General features: G+C 53.5%; 7 protein-coding genes across 7 annotated transcripts; 3 read left to right on the forward strand and 4 right to left on the reverse strand.

Annotated features, from left to right (window-relative positions):
• Positions 1-180: 180 nt before the first annotated feature.
• On the reverse strand, positions 181-1,695 carry CC77DRAFT_675919 (carbohydrate phosphatase). Its single transcript, XM_018532725.1, has one exon. The coding sequence runs from the start codon at positions 1,409-1,411 to the stop codon at positions 269-271; it is 1,143 nt and encodes a 380-aa protein (XP_018388337.1). The 5' UTR covers positions 1,412-1,695; the 3' UTR covers positions 181-268.
• Positions 1,696-2,812: 1,117 nt separating this feature from the next.
• On the reverse strand, positions 2,813-3,944 carry CC77DRAFT_676099 (hypothetical protein). Its single transcript, XM_018532726.1, has 3 exons — positions 3,085-3,944; positions 3,008-3,035; positions 2,813-2,956 (listed from the first exon to the last, which is right to left on the reverse strand). The coding sequence occupies exons 1-3, from the start codon at positions 3,578-3,580 to the stop codon at positions 2,896-2,898; spliced, it is 585 nt and encodes a 194-aa protein (XP_018388338.1). The 5' UTR covers positions 3,581-3,944; the 3' UTR covers positions 2,813-2,895.
• A 1,038-nt stretch (positions 3,945-4,982) lies between these two features.
• CC77DRAFT_1006357 (hypothetical protein) lies at positions 4,983-5,465 on the forward strand (the record flags this gene model as incomplete). Its single annotated transcript, XM_018523410.1, has 1 exon — positions 4,983-5,465. The coding sequence occupies one exon, from the start codon at positions 4,983-4,985 to the stop codon at positions 5,463-5,465; it is 483 nt and encodes a 160-aa protein (XP_018388339.1).
• A 340-nt stretch (positions 5,466-5,805) lies between these two features.
• On the forward strand, positions 5,806-7,509 carry CC77DRAFT_675898 (hypothetical protein). Its single transcript, XM_018532722.1, has one exon. The coding sequence runs from the start codon at positions 6,146-6,148 to the stop codon at positions 7,088-7,090; it is 945 nt and encodes a 314-aa protein (XP_018388340.1). The 5' UTR covers positions 5,806-6,145; the 3' UTR covers positions 7,091-7,509.
• Positions 7,510-8,362: 853 nt separating this feature from the next.
• CC77DRAFT_675910 (hypothetical protein) lies at positions 8,363-9,230 on the reverse strand. Its single transcript, XM_018532724.1, has one exon. The coding sequence runs from the start codon at positions 8,932-8,934 to the stop codon at positions 8,494-8,496; it is 441 nt and encodes a 146-aa protein (XP_018388341.1). The 5' UTR covers positions 8,935-9,230; the 3' UTR covers positions 8,363-8,493.
• CC77DRAFT_1047918 (hypothetical protein) lies at positions 9,063-11,992 on the reverse strand. Its single transcript, XM_018527504.1, has 2 exons — positions 11,547-11,992; positions 9,063-11,496 (listed from the first exon to the last, which is right to left on the reverse strand). The coding sequence occupies exons 1-2, from the start codon at positions 11,884-11,886 to the stop codon at positions 9,527-9,529; spliced, it is 2,310 nt and encodes a 769-aa protein (XP_018388342.1). The 5' UTR covers positions 11,887-11,992; the 3' UTR covers positions 9,063-9,526.
• A 476-nt stretch (positions 11,993-12,468) lies between these two features.
• On the forward strand, positions 12,469-13,982 carry CC77DRAFT_930424 (PLP-dependent transferase; the record flags this gene model as incomplete). Its single annotated transcript, XM_018534163.1, has 3 exons — positions 12,469-12,800; positions 12,856-13,481; positions 13,537-13,982. The coding sequence occupies 3 exons, from the start codon at positions 12,469-12,471 to the stop codon at positions 13,980-13,982; spliced, it is 1,404 nt and encodes a 467-aa protein (XP_018388343.1).
• Positions 13,983-14,194: the final 212 nt, after the last annotated feature.

Here is a 14,194-nt window from a genome sequence, read left to right on the forward strand (position 1 = left end):
GGGGGGGGTGGTCTTTGTGCTTTACCCCACCTTTCTATGAACCCATGGTGTGTTACTGTCCGGTGAGGCTGCTTGAGTCTTTTGTGTATCATTACACTACGCGATCAAGGTTTCCTGTTCGACGTCAGGCCGGGTTATCATGTTCTTCCCGAATGATATGCCGGCCGACATGATCGCGCCGATATGCTGCGGACATGATATGATAATGTCCGAATAACTACGCAACCAGCATGTCGACGTCGAAGTCGTCGCCCCACACTTCGTTCGCTTAGCTATCTCTCTTTTTCAGTACCTCCATTACCGCCTTTCCAACCTCTTCAAACAATCCAGGCATACAGGCAATCATACCCCAGTTCCGCTCTCCCTTGATCTTCCGTCCGTTTGCAAAGTCAATTTGTTCACCCTTGAAGTCGCTAATAACTCCGCCTGCTTCTTGGAAAAGGAGATGGCCACCAGCGTGATCCCAAACATAAGTAAAGCGGTCCAGGGTCTTAGGGATGCGCACCATGACATCTGTAGCACCAAGGGTAAGAGCCACGTATTTCATTTGCTGAGACCAAAGAATCGTGCCTGGCCATTGGGCACCAAGTGACGTAGCAACAGCGTTGTGCTCAGGTTGCGACAGCGATGTTTTGCCTAGTGTTGCTTCGACAAAATTTAGCTCGGAAGGCTTCTTTTGAGGTAGAGTGGTCAAATCTACGTGCCGGGGTTCTCCTAGTCCCGCAGAAGCAGAAGCGTTCATAGAGCGGATAAAGGTGCCTTGTCCTTTGACGGCAGATAGTACTACGCCAAAGCCATCCGTGTCGACACGATCTTCGTGGATTGAAGTTTGGCCGAGAGTTTCTTGAATAGGAAATGCGAGGTTGGGGCAAGCAATCACTCCAACTTGTTGCACGCCATCAACGAGCAGGCAAAGGCAAACGGCGTACTGTTGGCCTTGCATGAACGTCGCTGTGCCATCCACGGGATCCATGACCCATACTCGGCCTCTTCTGGTGATTTCTCCTTTACCTCCCCGATCAATAAGCTCAAACATCTCTTCTTTACTCTTCGGAGAAGCCAGCTCCTCAACCTGTACCGAGTTTCCGTCTCCTTTACCACTCTCGGTGCCGCCTACATGAAACTCGCTCCTCGCCTGTTGCACAAGCTGCCAAACGCGGTCAGCCAGTGCCTCGTTCTGACGCAATGCATCAGCGCTCTCCTCGCCCAAAAACGCATCTGTAGGGTAGGCAGCATGCAAAGCGGAGATTAGGAGAGCTTGAGCGGCGAAATCCGCGATTGTAACGGGACTGTCGTCTGCTTTGGTCTCCGCAGACACGTTGTTGGAGAGACTGCGGAGAACGGATTTGGTGAGCAGAGACGCCCGGTGTACGGCGCGCAAGGCGAGGCGAAGTTCGGCGGAGTAGGCCATGGCAGATACCGTGTGATTTTAGGTTACGATTGCGTGATGTACGGCGTATTGTCGCTCTCTGTTGATGGTTAATGCAGAGTATTAGTTTAGATGAGGTGATTAAGTATTTGGCAAGCTACTAGCAAGTGCATAGTAAGCGAGACTAGAGGAGCGCTCAACGCGCGTTGTGTGCGCAGTACTATCGCTGCAAAATATGAAGCTCGACGATGTCAACAACACCACAATGTCACTGAGATGCCTTGAGTCTTCCACAGGGGCGCAGATTACGCAAGAGTCATTCGTGGCTGATTGTGAACGAGATACATGACGGCGTTCGAGTCATGCGACTAGTTCGGTTCCGCTTGATTTGAGATACTCGGAGATCTGACGGTCCGACCCAAAACTTGGTGAGGCGACTGAAGCTCGCTTTTCCCTGTTTATACCTACGGGAATTGTACCCTAGTGGCATTTACTGTGTTCATGGCTACCGTGCTAACAAGATAGGAGATAGTGCATACCTCTGAAGCTAGTTTACAACTTAGAAAGAACGAGCTTCTTGGTAAGCGCAAGTGTCGAGTATCACCAGACACATGGAAAGTTTGGTAGCTTTGACGGCGCCTCTCCGACTCCTCCCGCAGAGCTTCTCCCGCGAAGGGAGGCCCTTACAGTACCGGCGACGGGAAATCAACGGGAAACACAGTTATTGGGAAAGCCCACTCGCAGTCCACCCGCCAGCAAAAACGGGCCGATGTCTCGGGAGAGTGCCAAACTCGGGAGATAACCACCAGGTTCAAGCGAGTAAAGAGGCGAGGCTGCTCTTTGTTGTCTCTTGAGACGGTTGGCGCTCCGTGCCGCGTTCACGATAGATTGCTGGCGCCTGTTTTCGAGTTATACAGCATGTATTCGTCTGCTACTTGGGACACGTTGCCTGCTTGAAGGTGCAGTTCGCACTCTGCAAGGTTCCTCGAGTGACCTGGGGCTCTACATCCTGAAGCCCCCCATAGTGGCGCAGATGTTGGTAATGATGAGGGACGTGAGACGCACGAATATTGAACAGCCCGCGTCCTGCATCATCTTGCAGTGGAGCGCGTAAGCGATTCGCTGCATGGCCTTGAGGGAATCGAGTGGTGCCATACTTTAGCATATATGAAGTCTGGATGCCTTCGATGCATTACGTTGTGTTATATCGATGATCAGAGTTGCTGTTACATAGAGGCTGCATGATCGATGCACATTTGTTGAGGATTGTTTGTACCGATGTATTGTTTATCGGGGCTGACAGCCGTTTCGAAAGCATTGGAGATACAGCGCATGGCCCGCTCCCTGGCAATGTCGCCATCTTTCGCAATTAGAAAGTGTCCGCATTTTTTGTGGGGAAGATAATCTTTCACGGGCCACATCTGTTTTTGGGTATCGCATTGGTCGCGCTGCTGTGATTGCACCCGTGATTGCATTATCATGAATCGCGCGACATGGTAAAGGAGGCGGACTATAGAAGTTGAATATCAAAGGACCTCGTTAACCGCGAGGATCTCGCGATAAGACCAAACCGTTCCTGCAGATAGCCTGTACGCATCAGATGGTTCGCTTGGTGGCTTGTTTAGGGCCATGTCGTACAGGAACCTTGGAAAAAGCACCGTGGGGGCTGTCTCTTTGTCAGGTCATGCAGGCTGTTCGTGTTGGAGCACGCCGACCAAGTGACTTGCAGCTGGGGGCGGCTCGATCATTCGTCCGTCTGGACATGGCCTCCATGAAGCCTTGAGCCACTTGCAGGACGTATGCTCTAGCAGGAACGCAGTCACCTGAACCGAGCGTCTTATCTCGCTTGCTGGGAGGCAGAGTACTCGAACTGGAGGAAAATGCTCCTCTGCACAGATTGCGCAAGCCATGAACAGTTAGATGGACAAGCGAACATGCGTTCTTACCACCGTTCGATACTTGTTTCGCCCTCGCCGACCCCCGATGGGGGCAGCAAGCCATGACCAAGAGTCCAGGTCGGTCTGCTCCTGACTGTTTGGGAAAAAGAGGCTTGAGGCGCTCAGCAAGAAGCGAAGCACTGAGTTCCTCCAGGCGCGTGTCTAGACACCGGAAAACGCATAGAGCCGCGCGGAAATAGAAGAAGAAAAAATGTGTTGAGGAATTGTGAAAAGGTTCAGGAGGCGGCAGTTCAGAGCATGGTGTGTCCTGCATCCTGTGTTGAAGATCGTCGCTGCAGCGCAGAGCCGGAATCCCGCAAGTGGAAGACAGCGCGTTGGATGCGAAAGATAACGTCTTGCAGAGTTGCCATCTGTGATCAAGTATGTGTCTCTAGACGTTATCGACAGAATTTAAACCAGGAGAGCTGGACAGAGTGGATTGCGTGATCGAGAGTGGTGTGCTTGCATTACAGACACTCGCTACGAGGCTCAATATCATCGCTCAGCATTCAGTGTGTGCAGATAGTCGGCTTACGGAAGACGGCTGGCGTAAGAGTATGGAATTGACTTAGCTGCAGGGCTGAGAGTGAGACAGAATGCTAGCGCGTGCAAAATGATGCCTCTGCAGAGCAGTCCGTTATCACCGAAGATAGCGAAAACCGGGCCTAACGCTGGGGCAAGCGGTTCGTTCGGTTATTGAAAGGTGGAACTGGACGGATAGCAGCATGGGATTGGAGAGAGAGGAGACGAGCAGGGTTGCGTGGGAGGGTGCTCATGACTGCTGAAACCGATAACTGCTATTCCGCTTCTTTGCGCCATCAAACTGGAATAGGAAGCCTTGTACCTAGATTTGCACGTCAGTCATCTGCCCGTCCGGCGCAGGGCCGCGCAGATGACTAGCGAGGGAATTCGTCATGGAGGGACGTTGTCGCGTCGCGCTGCTATCACGCAACTCTCGGACGGTGGTGTCACCAGATAGAGCGCCCATCACTACGCAAATGGGCTACGACTGCCCCCCGCGGCCGAAAATTCTACGCTCTGCTGGCTGCAGCATCGACAAACGTGCCGCGAAGTCGTTCGCTGCAAGAGGGTGAAAATCTCTCTGGACGAGCGAATGGCGAGGGCAGAGGGCGAGGGCATGCTGGCAGCACAGCACCCCGGTGGCCAAAACGCAGCCTGCTGGGTAGGGTAGGCGCATGGAGCGAATGGACAGGCGCCCGCTCTGCACCTGTTCGCCGGAACGCACAGTGGACGAGCTAGAGCCGGATTAGTGTGGTGGTGGTGAGGGGTGCGGGCTTACAGCGCTTGTTCGAAATTCAATTCCCTTGGCTGCATCTCAGTGCATGGTCAGCCATGCGGAGACTACGGCGTGGACCCTGCCCCCCATCCCTGTCAGCCGTAGTGCCTGAGCGCGACTTAAGTATACTATGTGTGCCCCATCATCCTCCCGTAGCTCCACACGGTCCCTCCGCTCACGAACTCATAACTACCTCATGACTCCTACCTGAGAGATCTTCATAAGACCCCCTTCGTCCCTCTTCAGTCCAACTACCACCCACCAACACTACTACCCCTCCGATATCATCTTGTCGGCGGCTATATACACCATCACCATCACCACCACCACCACCACCTCCTCTACCACTACTGCTCTACACCACCACATTACCTTCACAATGGCTTCCCAAATGGAGTGCTTCAACGACTTTTGCCTGTCCTGCGATCGTCAAATTGCCGAGAACGGTGTCTACTGCTCGCAATCGTGTCGGTTAGCCGACCTTGAGAAGGCTGGCAGCACAGCACAAGCGCCCTCGCAACTGTCATCATCCGCTTCGTCGTCGTCATCATCCAACAGCGGCTTCTACCTCGCCCCTGCAATCAACTTCTCGGCATACAAAGGAGCCTCGAGTTCACAAGTACCACCCTCGAGCCCGTACCACTACTACCCAACCGCAAATGGCAGTTACTTCGCACCACCAACCGCAACAAGGCAATCCCCACAACGCAGCCTCACGCCCTCGTCATCACGCTCGTCCCTAGCTTCGCAGTCTTCCCAGACCCAGTCGGGCATCTCGCAGCAAGCAGCAACCCAACTCAACAGCTACATGCGATCCTTTGACCAAACACGGGACGTAAAGAGGCGGTACACACAGTACTAGCCTTGCTCTCACATGTGTTGCTTTTGGAGTTTGGTTTAACGACAATCACGACAACCGACCAAGATGCTCTGCCTCCGTCTCGGTTTCTCATTGTTCTCTAGTATTTTGCATCCGTCTCTGGCCTTGGACAGCGGAGACTGGCGTGGGTCCACGGAGTACACCTGCATATCGATCACCGCTGCTCTGCGTTCTAGTTTTGTACCATTTCCTTTGTTGCCATACGTGGACGCGGTGTACGATTAAAAGTATTTATATATCCCCTTGGTGCATGTAGCATCTTTGTTTCGAACTGCCCCGGCGAGGGTTGGTGACTGGGGGTTGTCCAGCACATGCGTTTGCATCACGACCACGGCGGTCAGGACGGTTGGGTATTCCTCTCACTCGGGCGACGTTGGACGCGGCGCCTGCTTTCCGCCCTAGCTATAGTTTAGTAGTAGCTGTCTCAAATGGACACAACGGTCATGAGCATAGACTCATGGCGACAAGACACGTCAAACATTTTCATCTGCTCCACTTGTCTCGGTGATACTCAGATGACAGCCTCGCGCAACCGCCTGTCCAACCCGGCCATGTCTCACCACGGCTGCAGATCACGCCAACCCCTCACCGTCACGTGACGGGGCACCCTTTGGTACAGTGTTTGGCTTAGAGATAAGCACAAGCCCTCACAATGAGCACAGATGAGACACGCCCAGGCCCAATGCGCCGTCTCGTTATATTCCCGTGGCGCTTTAGAGTTTGCATGCTGCGCAGTGCGTGGTCAGAGTGGTAAGACGAGGCACAGCTGGTCTCTCCACCGGTATTCCTTCTGCCTGTGCTACATTCGCCAGGAAGAATTTTTCGCGCAATCAGGCATGATCCAGAAGCCAGCCACGCCCAACAGCGTTCGCAGCAAGTCATGTTCCGGTGGCGATAAGCAGACACACTTGGACGTTGTTGAGGGGTTCCAGCGAGCAGGACGCACCCACTTAGTCGCAGCCTCCCCTTGCCTTGGGAATAGGCAGTGTGCCCTTGAAAACACCAACCTTGGGCCTGCGCCTGCATGCCCTCCACACATTGGTCCGCCGTCGCCGCACGCCCTGGTCCGGCGGCTGCGATTGGCCATGTCTGCTGCAGGTGGGCCTCTCCTGCTTGGCTTCTCCGCACTTTTGTATGAACGGCCCGTACTTTGTCTGGGTTGCCGGCGACAGGGCTCATCCCGCCAGTCGCTATGCGAGCTGCGAGCAAGAAAAAAGCAACTCGATCCCACGCTTCGTCATGCGGCATTTGCACGCATCCATGAGGGGGAAGTCGCCATGGCGCAACGCTGCCAGCCGTCGTCGAGTTGCCCTTTTTGTCATGCGCGCAAAACGGCGCGCTTTCGTCATTGCCATGGGCCGGCTGCTGCCTCAACGCACAAATTCTCCCTTCTGCTGCTCACTCGCGCCTTGACTCTCTCACGGTCCTCTTCCGCAATGCCAGCTCATCCGGCTCCACTTCGCAAGCGAGCCCCAGGATTAGCTGGCAATGTTTTGCGCAGCTTCGCCTTTCAACAGGCGTCCCAGCCATGGCGAGACGGCGGCTTCCTGCTACTCCCCATCATTAGGTCATCGCTGCATGTGCGACGCTTGCCCGTCCTCGTGTGACATGTATCAACGCGGCCGTGTCGTCTTCACACCACTCACAGCTCACCTCGCTTGCAGTTAGGGCCTGGTGAACTGTTCCGAGATCCGATCACCTCCAAGGATCGATATTCTGTTAACCGCCACGGGCCGCTTCAAGCATTCCAGAGTCTCTCATGCTCCCGCAAAGGACCGACACAGAATACACTTTGCATCCATACACACTCGCTGGGTCCTGGCTCCGGTCGCGATATCAGCCAAGGGTGCAGCCGCTACGGCAAAATTAGGTCCGGAACTTCAGGCATCCTGCAAGGACCACGAATTGAGAAGGCTCGGAGAGTACCAACAACTCCCCGACGCTGAATCAAGAGTCACACAGGGCGTGTTGAGCCTCATCGAGGCCCCCTGAACCTGCTTCGGTACCAAAGTGTGACAAAAAGCAAGCTCTACTTTACCAACCACAGCGACTGGTTCTCCTCGCTGGCTTGCATCTCGCTCGCCATCTCCGAGGATCGTCGCGGAAAAGCGTCACGATACACTCAATACGGCCCCTCGCTTCCCACGATACCTCGCTTAAAAGTTATCGATTCCATCTCGCTATTGCGCAAGCTTTTACAAGCTCTTCGCCAGGCTCTCGAACTGATAGGATTGTTGTAGTAGTACGCTGATCTCCAATAACGTGCGGAGAACTTATCGTTTAGCTGGTCGACGAACACCATCAGTCGCTGCATCCAAAGGGCATCCAGAACTTGATCGCCCGGTGTAAAAGTCCAGCCGCTCACACTGCCATGGCACGCATCCGAACCCACACAAATGATCCAGAAATTGACTTTCAATACAATGCAGGCACCCGTCAACGCACATGTTGCCCCGAACGGCAGGCACACGGGAGAGCGTGTGCAATCTGTCAGTGTCAGGCGTCATCAATAATGTCAAGATCTTGCGGAATACTATTCCAACCTATCATGGATTTTCGCTTATCGAAATATCGTTGATCGGCGCAATCGAGATTCAGGAACACAGATCCTTCACGACCCTTCGGATCGTGTGCCAGATTTGGGTTCAGATTCGGCCCTCGTCTTCTGCAGGTATATTTCGGCCAAGCTTGGCTAAGTAAAATTACTGACTCGACGTTGGGCATTCGCAAAGCGCACGATGGCGTCATACAAAAAACTCACAAAGGGCCGTGGATGATACGCGGCGAGGAACATGCTTGACTCGTACTTACAAGACCCGGCGGCGTCTAGCTTTCCTCTGCGGGGTTGCTCGGTACGCGCCGACACGATCAGATCTCAATATGTCAAGGTTTGCCTTGTGGTATCAGTGCAGTTGGCAAGTACCAACTATCTGAAAGTCTCTTAACTCACAGAGCTGCATTCGCAAGAGCTAGTGATTTCATTAGGTTGTAACGTCTCCCATATTCTCTTTCACTTTCTGGAGACACTGGACAGCAACGGTGCGGCTGAAAGAGCCGCTTCAACCCACGCGGACGTCAGGACGAAGGGAGCGCACAACACTACCTTACTCTCGGACAGGCCGATCCCTTTGGCATCATCACTCATTTGTGATGTGCCTGATTGCCCTGCGCGGAAAAGACCCACATCAGAAGCGTGCCGAGTCAGCTCATCTGTCACGGCAGTTGTTCCCGCAACGAATCCTCTTTTTTCTTTTGACAATCCTACGTTGTCCAGAAGAGACATGTCTAATTTCCCTAGTGATCGATTCGATGACGCTAAAGAAGAAACGCTCGTTGCGACACCTGAATGTGGTATACACCTAAGGGAGGAAGGAGGCTCCACTTCATACCAGAGCATCGGGCAGCACGCGTGGCAGTGAGCCATGCCCAACGATAGTAATATGGGACGCATGCATCATTGTGTAGTGATGATGCATCGACGCCAGACCCCAATCACAAGAAACTTGAAAGTAATTTTGCTGCTAATATCGCGTGGGATGGTAAGGCCCGACTCACTGCCGCTAAAACAAAACCCAAAGAGCAAGATGCAGATGCGAATGCCCATGTGCCGAGCCAAGCGCCGCAATAGAGTGGGATATTCCTCGAGGCTGTTGCAGAGCCCCATCGTCAGCTAAGACTTGTTCGCGCTTTCACCGGAAATAGGTCAAGTAATCAAGACGAGGATTTGAAGTTGCAAACTTGAATCATAAGGTGATGGGACAAACCAGAAGGCTAACGATGATACTTTCCCAGATACCCAGGCACCGAGCCTAAATGTAAAAAAAAAAGGTCAGATGAATCGCCGTACCAACGACCAAAACAAACCTCCAGTCGACCATGGGAAGACGAGGTGATGACAGTATAACACCAGACACCAGACCAACCCTAGTAGAAGTAAGAGAAGACCTAATGGGTATATCAGTACCTCATGTACCCGAGACACCAAATATGGTCCTTGAACGAGAAGACTTTGGTGCAAAAACAAAACACAGCTCGCAATACACTCAAGCACCCATCATCTTCTTCCTTTGTCTCTCAGCCCACTCCCTACTGGCAATCCTCCCACGCTCAGCTGCCTCCGCTCGTGCCCGTTTGGCAGCTTCTTCTTTCTCCTTCCTCTCACGTTCCCGCGCTTCCTTCTCCATGCGATCACGATTGAAGACCTCTCTACCCTTCAGCTTCTGTTGCGCAGCATCAACAGGTGTGACAACAGCCTTAGGAACGATGACACTATTGCGGTTTGCCGAAGACGTCGACGTAGAACGTGACTGAGACAGTGGTTGCGAGAGAGACATACTACTGCGCTTGCTAGCCAGAGAAGAAGAACGCTGAGACTCTTGCTGTGGTTGCGGTGGCGCAATAGTGACGCCTGGTTGCGAGAGAGACATGCTGCTGTGCTTGCTTGCAAGTGAAGACACCCGTTGGATCTGTGGTTGTGGTGGCGCAATGGTAATGCCTGGTTGCTGTCTGATAGGGACGGCCACTGGCTTCCGTACTGGTGCCTGTCGTGCCTTGAGGGCGGCTTCTTTCTTTGCTGCTTCCGCTTCTTCCATGCGCTTTAAGCGCTCTTCCCTCTTTATTCTCAACTTTTCTGCAACGGCTGAGCCGGGGAGCTCGAAAGTGGCCTTTGTTGGTGCTTTCGTCGACTTGGCGTGAGGAGCCATGCTGATGCTGACAGGACGCTGCTTTGGTGCTTGTTGTTGAGGTACTTCAGCTTCTCTCCTTTGCCGCTCCTCCTTCTGTGCCTTGAGTTTCTCAGCAATTCTTTCGCCAGGGAGTTGGAAAGCTGGCTTGGTGAGAGGCTTGGTGGATTTTGGTAGAGGAGGCATGCTGACGGGCCGTATTTTGGAAACTCCGCACTCTGCCTCCCTCTTTTGTCTATCCTCCTTTTGGGCCTTCAATCTGGCGACCGTATCGTTGCTTGACAGCTGGAAAGTAGGCTTTGTAGGTGCGCGACCCTTTGGTGGTGGCGCAGGTGTGGGAAATGACATGCTGATTGGCCGGCGTTTTAAGGCAAGATAATCTACGGTCTCTGTAGAACCTACTCTACCGTCTTTACCAGGTGCTGTGCGGACACTAGACGCGCGAGCTATCGAAGACTTGACTGGCTTCATGCTCTTAGGCGCAGCAACACTCGGTGTTCTGGATATCTTCGCAGCGGGAGCTTGTGTGGGCACTGGCGCTTTGATGGGTGTCTTGGACCGCATGATCTGCGTGGTAGCTGTCTTGGGAAACTCTGCTTTCTGAGGCGACATGACTTCATTCGCATGGTCGAATCGAGTGACGGACGTGACATTCTCGAGCGCTTCCTCAAGCGCATCGATGGCTTCGAAAGACTCTTCCAAACGCATTGGTGATTTTGACGGGCTTCGCGATGTTCGTCGACTTGAAGTATGGCTTTTGAGTGGTGTCACAGCGTCTTCGCTGGGCCTCTCGGCTGCGAGCGTCTTGGGTTCAGGTTCTGAACTTACTTGAACGGAGGGTGCGGGGGGTTCAGCTTCAGACACGGGCGATTGATTTTCGGATATTGCTTCAGTCACTGTTGCTTCGACGACGGGCTCCTCGCTTTGAGGCTCCTCAATTTGCGGCACCGGCGCAGCATGGGTTGCTTCTACCGTCTCAGTCACCTCCTGAGGCGTTTCTTCTTCTATGGGCACATTTTGTGCTTCTTCTACAGACTCTGCTGCAGCTGGCAATTGAGCTCCTTGTATGGGCTCTTCTGACAGGCTCTCAGCTTGGACCTGTTCCGCACCCGCCGTTGTATCTTCAGAAGATGTATCCACAGCCTTGTGTTCGTCTAGAGTCTTTTCTATCGTCGCAGGCACTTCTGCTACAGGCTCTGGCTCTTGTGATTGGGCACTGAGCTGCGCCTGTTTTGCTTCCTCTTGCAGCATAGCTAGCTGTCGGCGTGTTCGTCGCACTGTGGGTGGTGGAGTCACGGGTCGTTCATCGTTTGTGGGGACTTGAGTGGCTCCTATACATGATTAGCCTGTGTTCGCTGGCGTACGGCGGCTGCGCACTCACCGTCGGGAGCGTTGTTGGAAACTTGGTCGCCAGTCGCCTTGTTCGTGGGCGCTTCATCTGCGGCTTGTTCCTCTTCATGTGCGGCTCCGGTCTGCTCCTCTTCTTCCTCCTCCTCAGCTGCTCTGCCCTTCTTTCCCTTTTGGGCACGGCCTTTTCCTTTGGTCTTCCGCCCTGGAGTCTTCGCCGGGGTTTTGGCGGGTGTTTTCGGAGGCAGGTCCTCTTGTTCGTAGTGGGCGTGTTTGGGCGACGCATTGGACGAGATTTGTTCCAAGGGCGCACGCTCGGTCGCGTCCGGCGCATCATCGCTGGCCTGCTGGGCGCGGGCGCGTGTGACACGCATTGTCGTTGTCAATGTCAACTGGGCTGTGTCGTGTGACTCTGTCGGGTTGCGTATGCGCTGCTAGGATGCATTCGAGAGCGGGCTGGTGTGGTGTTGACGCTCGAGTGTTTTGGTCTCCACTCTCGTGCAGCATCAACAAACACCCTTGCCGAGTAAAGCTCGCGCCAGGCGTTTCTCGCACTCACGTGACACGCGCAAGTTCACCAGCACGCGCCCGCGTCGCGGAACCGTCGTAGCACCCCACGATTCAGAAACCCGGGTCCGCATCCGTGCGTGTAGAAGCGTCTTTTTATCCCGTAATTTTGGAGCGGCGATTGATAGACTCCTTATTTTACCAATTGCATCGCCAAACTCCGTCACGTCTCTCGTTACTACAAATAACTCATTTCTTTTCTCTGACGCGTCCTTGTCTCCTAGATACCAACAAGCCAATCGCACATGGTCGCAATTGGCATAACGCAATACTGAACGTGTCCATCACAGCCATATTCATCCATCGCGCTCGCCTCCGAAGACCGGATGTTTGCAGCCCCGCGGTTGCGTCTCCTTGCCGTGAACAGCCGCCTTCAACCCCGCCCAAGCATGTCGTCACCTCGTTCTCGGGCTGGCTCCCGACTGAAACAGATCTCCAAGCATATAGACTCCAAGCCCTTCCTCGAATTGAACACTCCCTTCTCCACTGAACGCACCGCCCGCATCGAGGACGAACAAGGCAATCGCATACTTCCCGATAAAGTCGAACAAGCCAAGCTCAAGGAAGCCAAGCAAGAATTCAAGAGGGAAGTAGAGGAAGTCAAGAAGCTTGCGCCGGAACCACCCAAGAACATGTCGAGCCAAGCACCACACCCTGCGCTGCTCATTCCTGGGCCCATTGAGTTTGACGATGCCGTCCTCTCGTCTATGAGCCATTACAGGTAACATGTCCAGAGTACTGTGTGCATCATCTTCATCAGTACTGACCGTCTCCAGTGAATCGCATGTCGGCCAACCCTTTGTAAACACCTTCAGCCAAGTCCTTGGAAATCTACGCAAACTATTCCTCACCAGCGACCCTGCCGCGCAACCCTTCGTCATCTCCGGCTCTGGTACACTCGGCTGGGATCAGGTAGCGGCCAATTTGGTAGAGCCTGGCGATGAAGTGCTTGTCCTACATACTGGCTACTTCGCCGACTCGTTTGCCGACTGCTTCGAAACCTACGGCGTCAAGGCCACACAGCTCAAGGCGCCCATTGGCGACCGACCACAACTCGATGAAGTCGAGAAGGCGCTGAAGGAAAAAGACTACAAGATCCTGACCGTTACACACGTCGACACTTCAACTGGTGTGCTCAGTGAGATCAAGGCACTGAGCGAGCTGGTTCACAGAGTCAGTCCTGAGACATTGGTCGTCGTCGACGGTGTCTGCAGTGTTGGCTCTGAAGAGATCCGCTTTGACGAGTGGAAGCTCGATGCTGTAATTACGGCTTCACAAAAGGGCATCGGCTGCCCAGCTGGTCTGAGCATCATGATGGTATCTGGTCGTGCGATTGAGAGGTTCAAGGCGAGGAAGACGCGTCCAACTTCTTACTTTGGGTCATGGAAGAACTGGCTACCAAGTAAGTCACCTTGGTTTTCCCCGTGAGCCGATGCAGGAAACTAACACAGTTACAGTCATGCAAAACTATGAAGCAAAGAAGGCATCCTACTTCGCTACGCCGTCCCCACAACTGATTCACGCGCTCGACACGGCGCTCAAGCAGATTCTCTCCCGACCTGTTGAAGACTACTGGGCCGCACACAAGGCTGCGTCACAAAAGGTCAAGAAGGCTGTGGCAGATCTCGGTCTGAAGCAGCTTGCTTCCAAGCCAGAGAACCAGGCCACCGGCATGACTGCTATTTACCTACCCGAGGGTATGACACCTCCGGATGTTCTGCCCAACCTCTTGAAGAAGGGCGTCATCTTTGCTGGTGGTCTGCACAAGGAGATCGCAACCAAGTACATTCGATTCGGACACATGGGTGTCAGTGTAACCGACCCAAACCGACCAGACATCACCAAGGCCATTGAGAGCTTGAAGGAAGGTCTGGTGGAGGCTGGCTACAAGGCGCCTGCCTAGTTGGTGGGTTCTTTCTTGTTTGAGATTGAATTCACTGAAGATACAACATACCCGAACAATCCGGTGGAAATAAGACTTTTGCAGCCACTGGTTGTAGAGCAAATCTCAAGAATAGAATATAAATCCACTACCATGTCGTTGGTGCAGCATGATGATGAATACCGTGGCTATGTCAAATCCTTCGCATCCCACCAAAATTCAAAACTAACTAC

The sequence above is a fragment of the Alternaria alternata genome (genome assembly GCF_001642055.1).
Source record: "Alternaria alternata strain SRC1lrK2f unplaced genomic scaffold CC77scaffold_5, whole genome shotgun sequence".
Classification (NCBI taxonomy): domain Eukaryota; kingdom Fungi; phylum Ascomycota; class Dothideomycetes; order Pleosporales; family Pleosporaceae; genus Alternaria; species Alternaria alternata.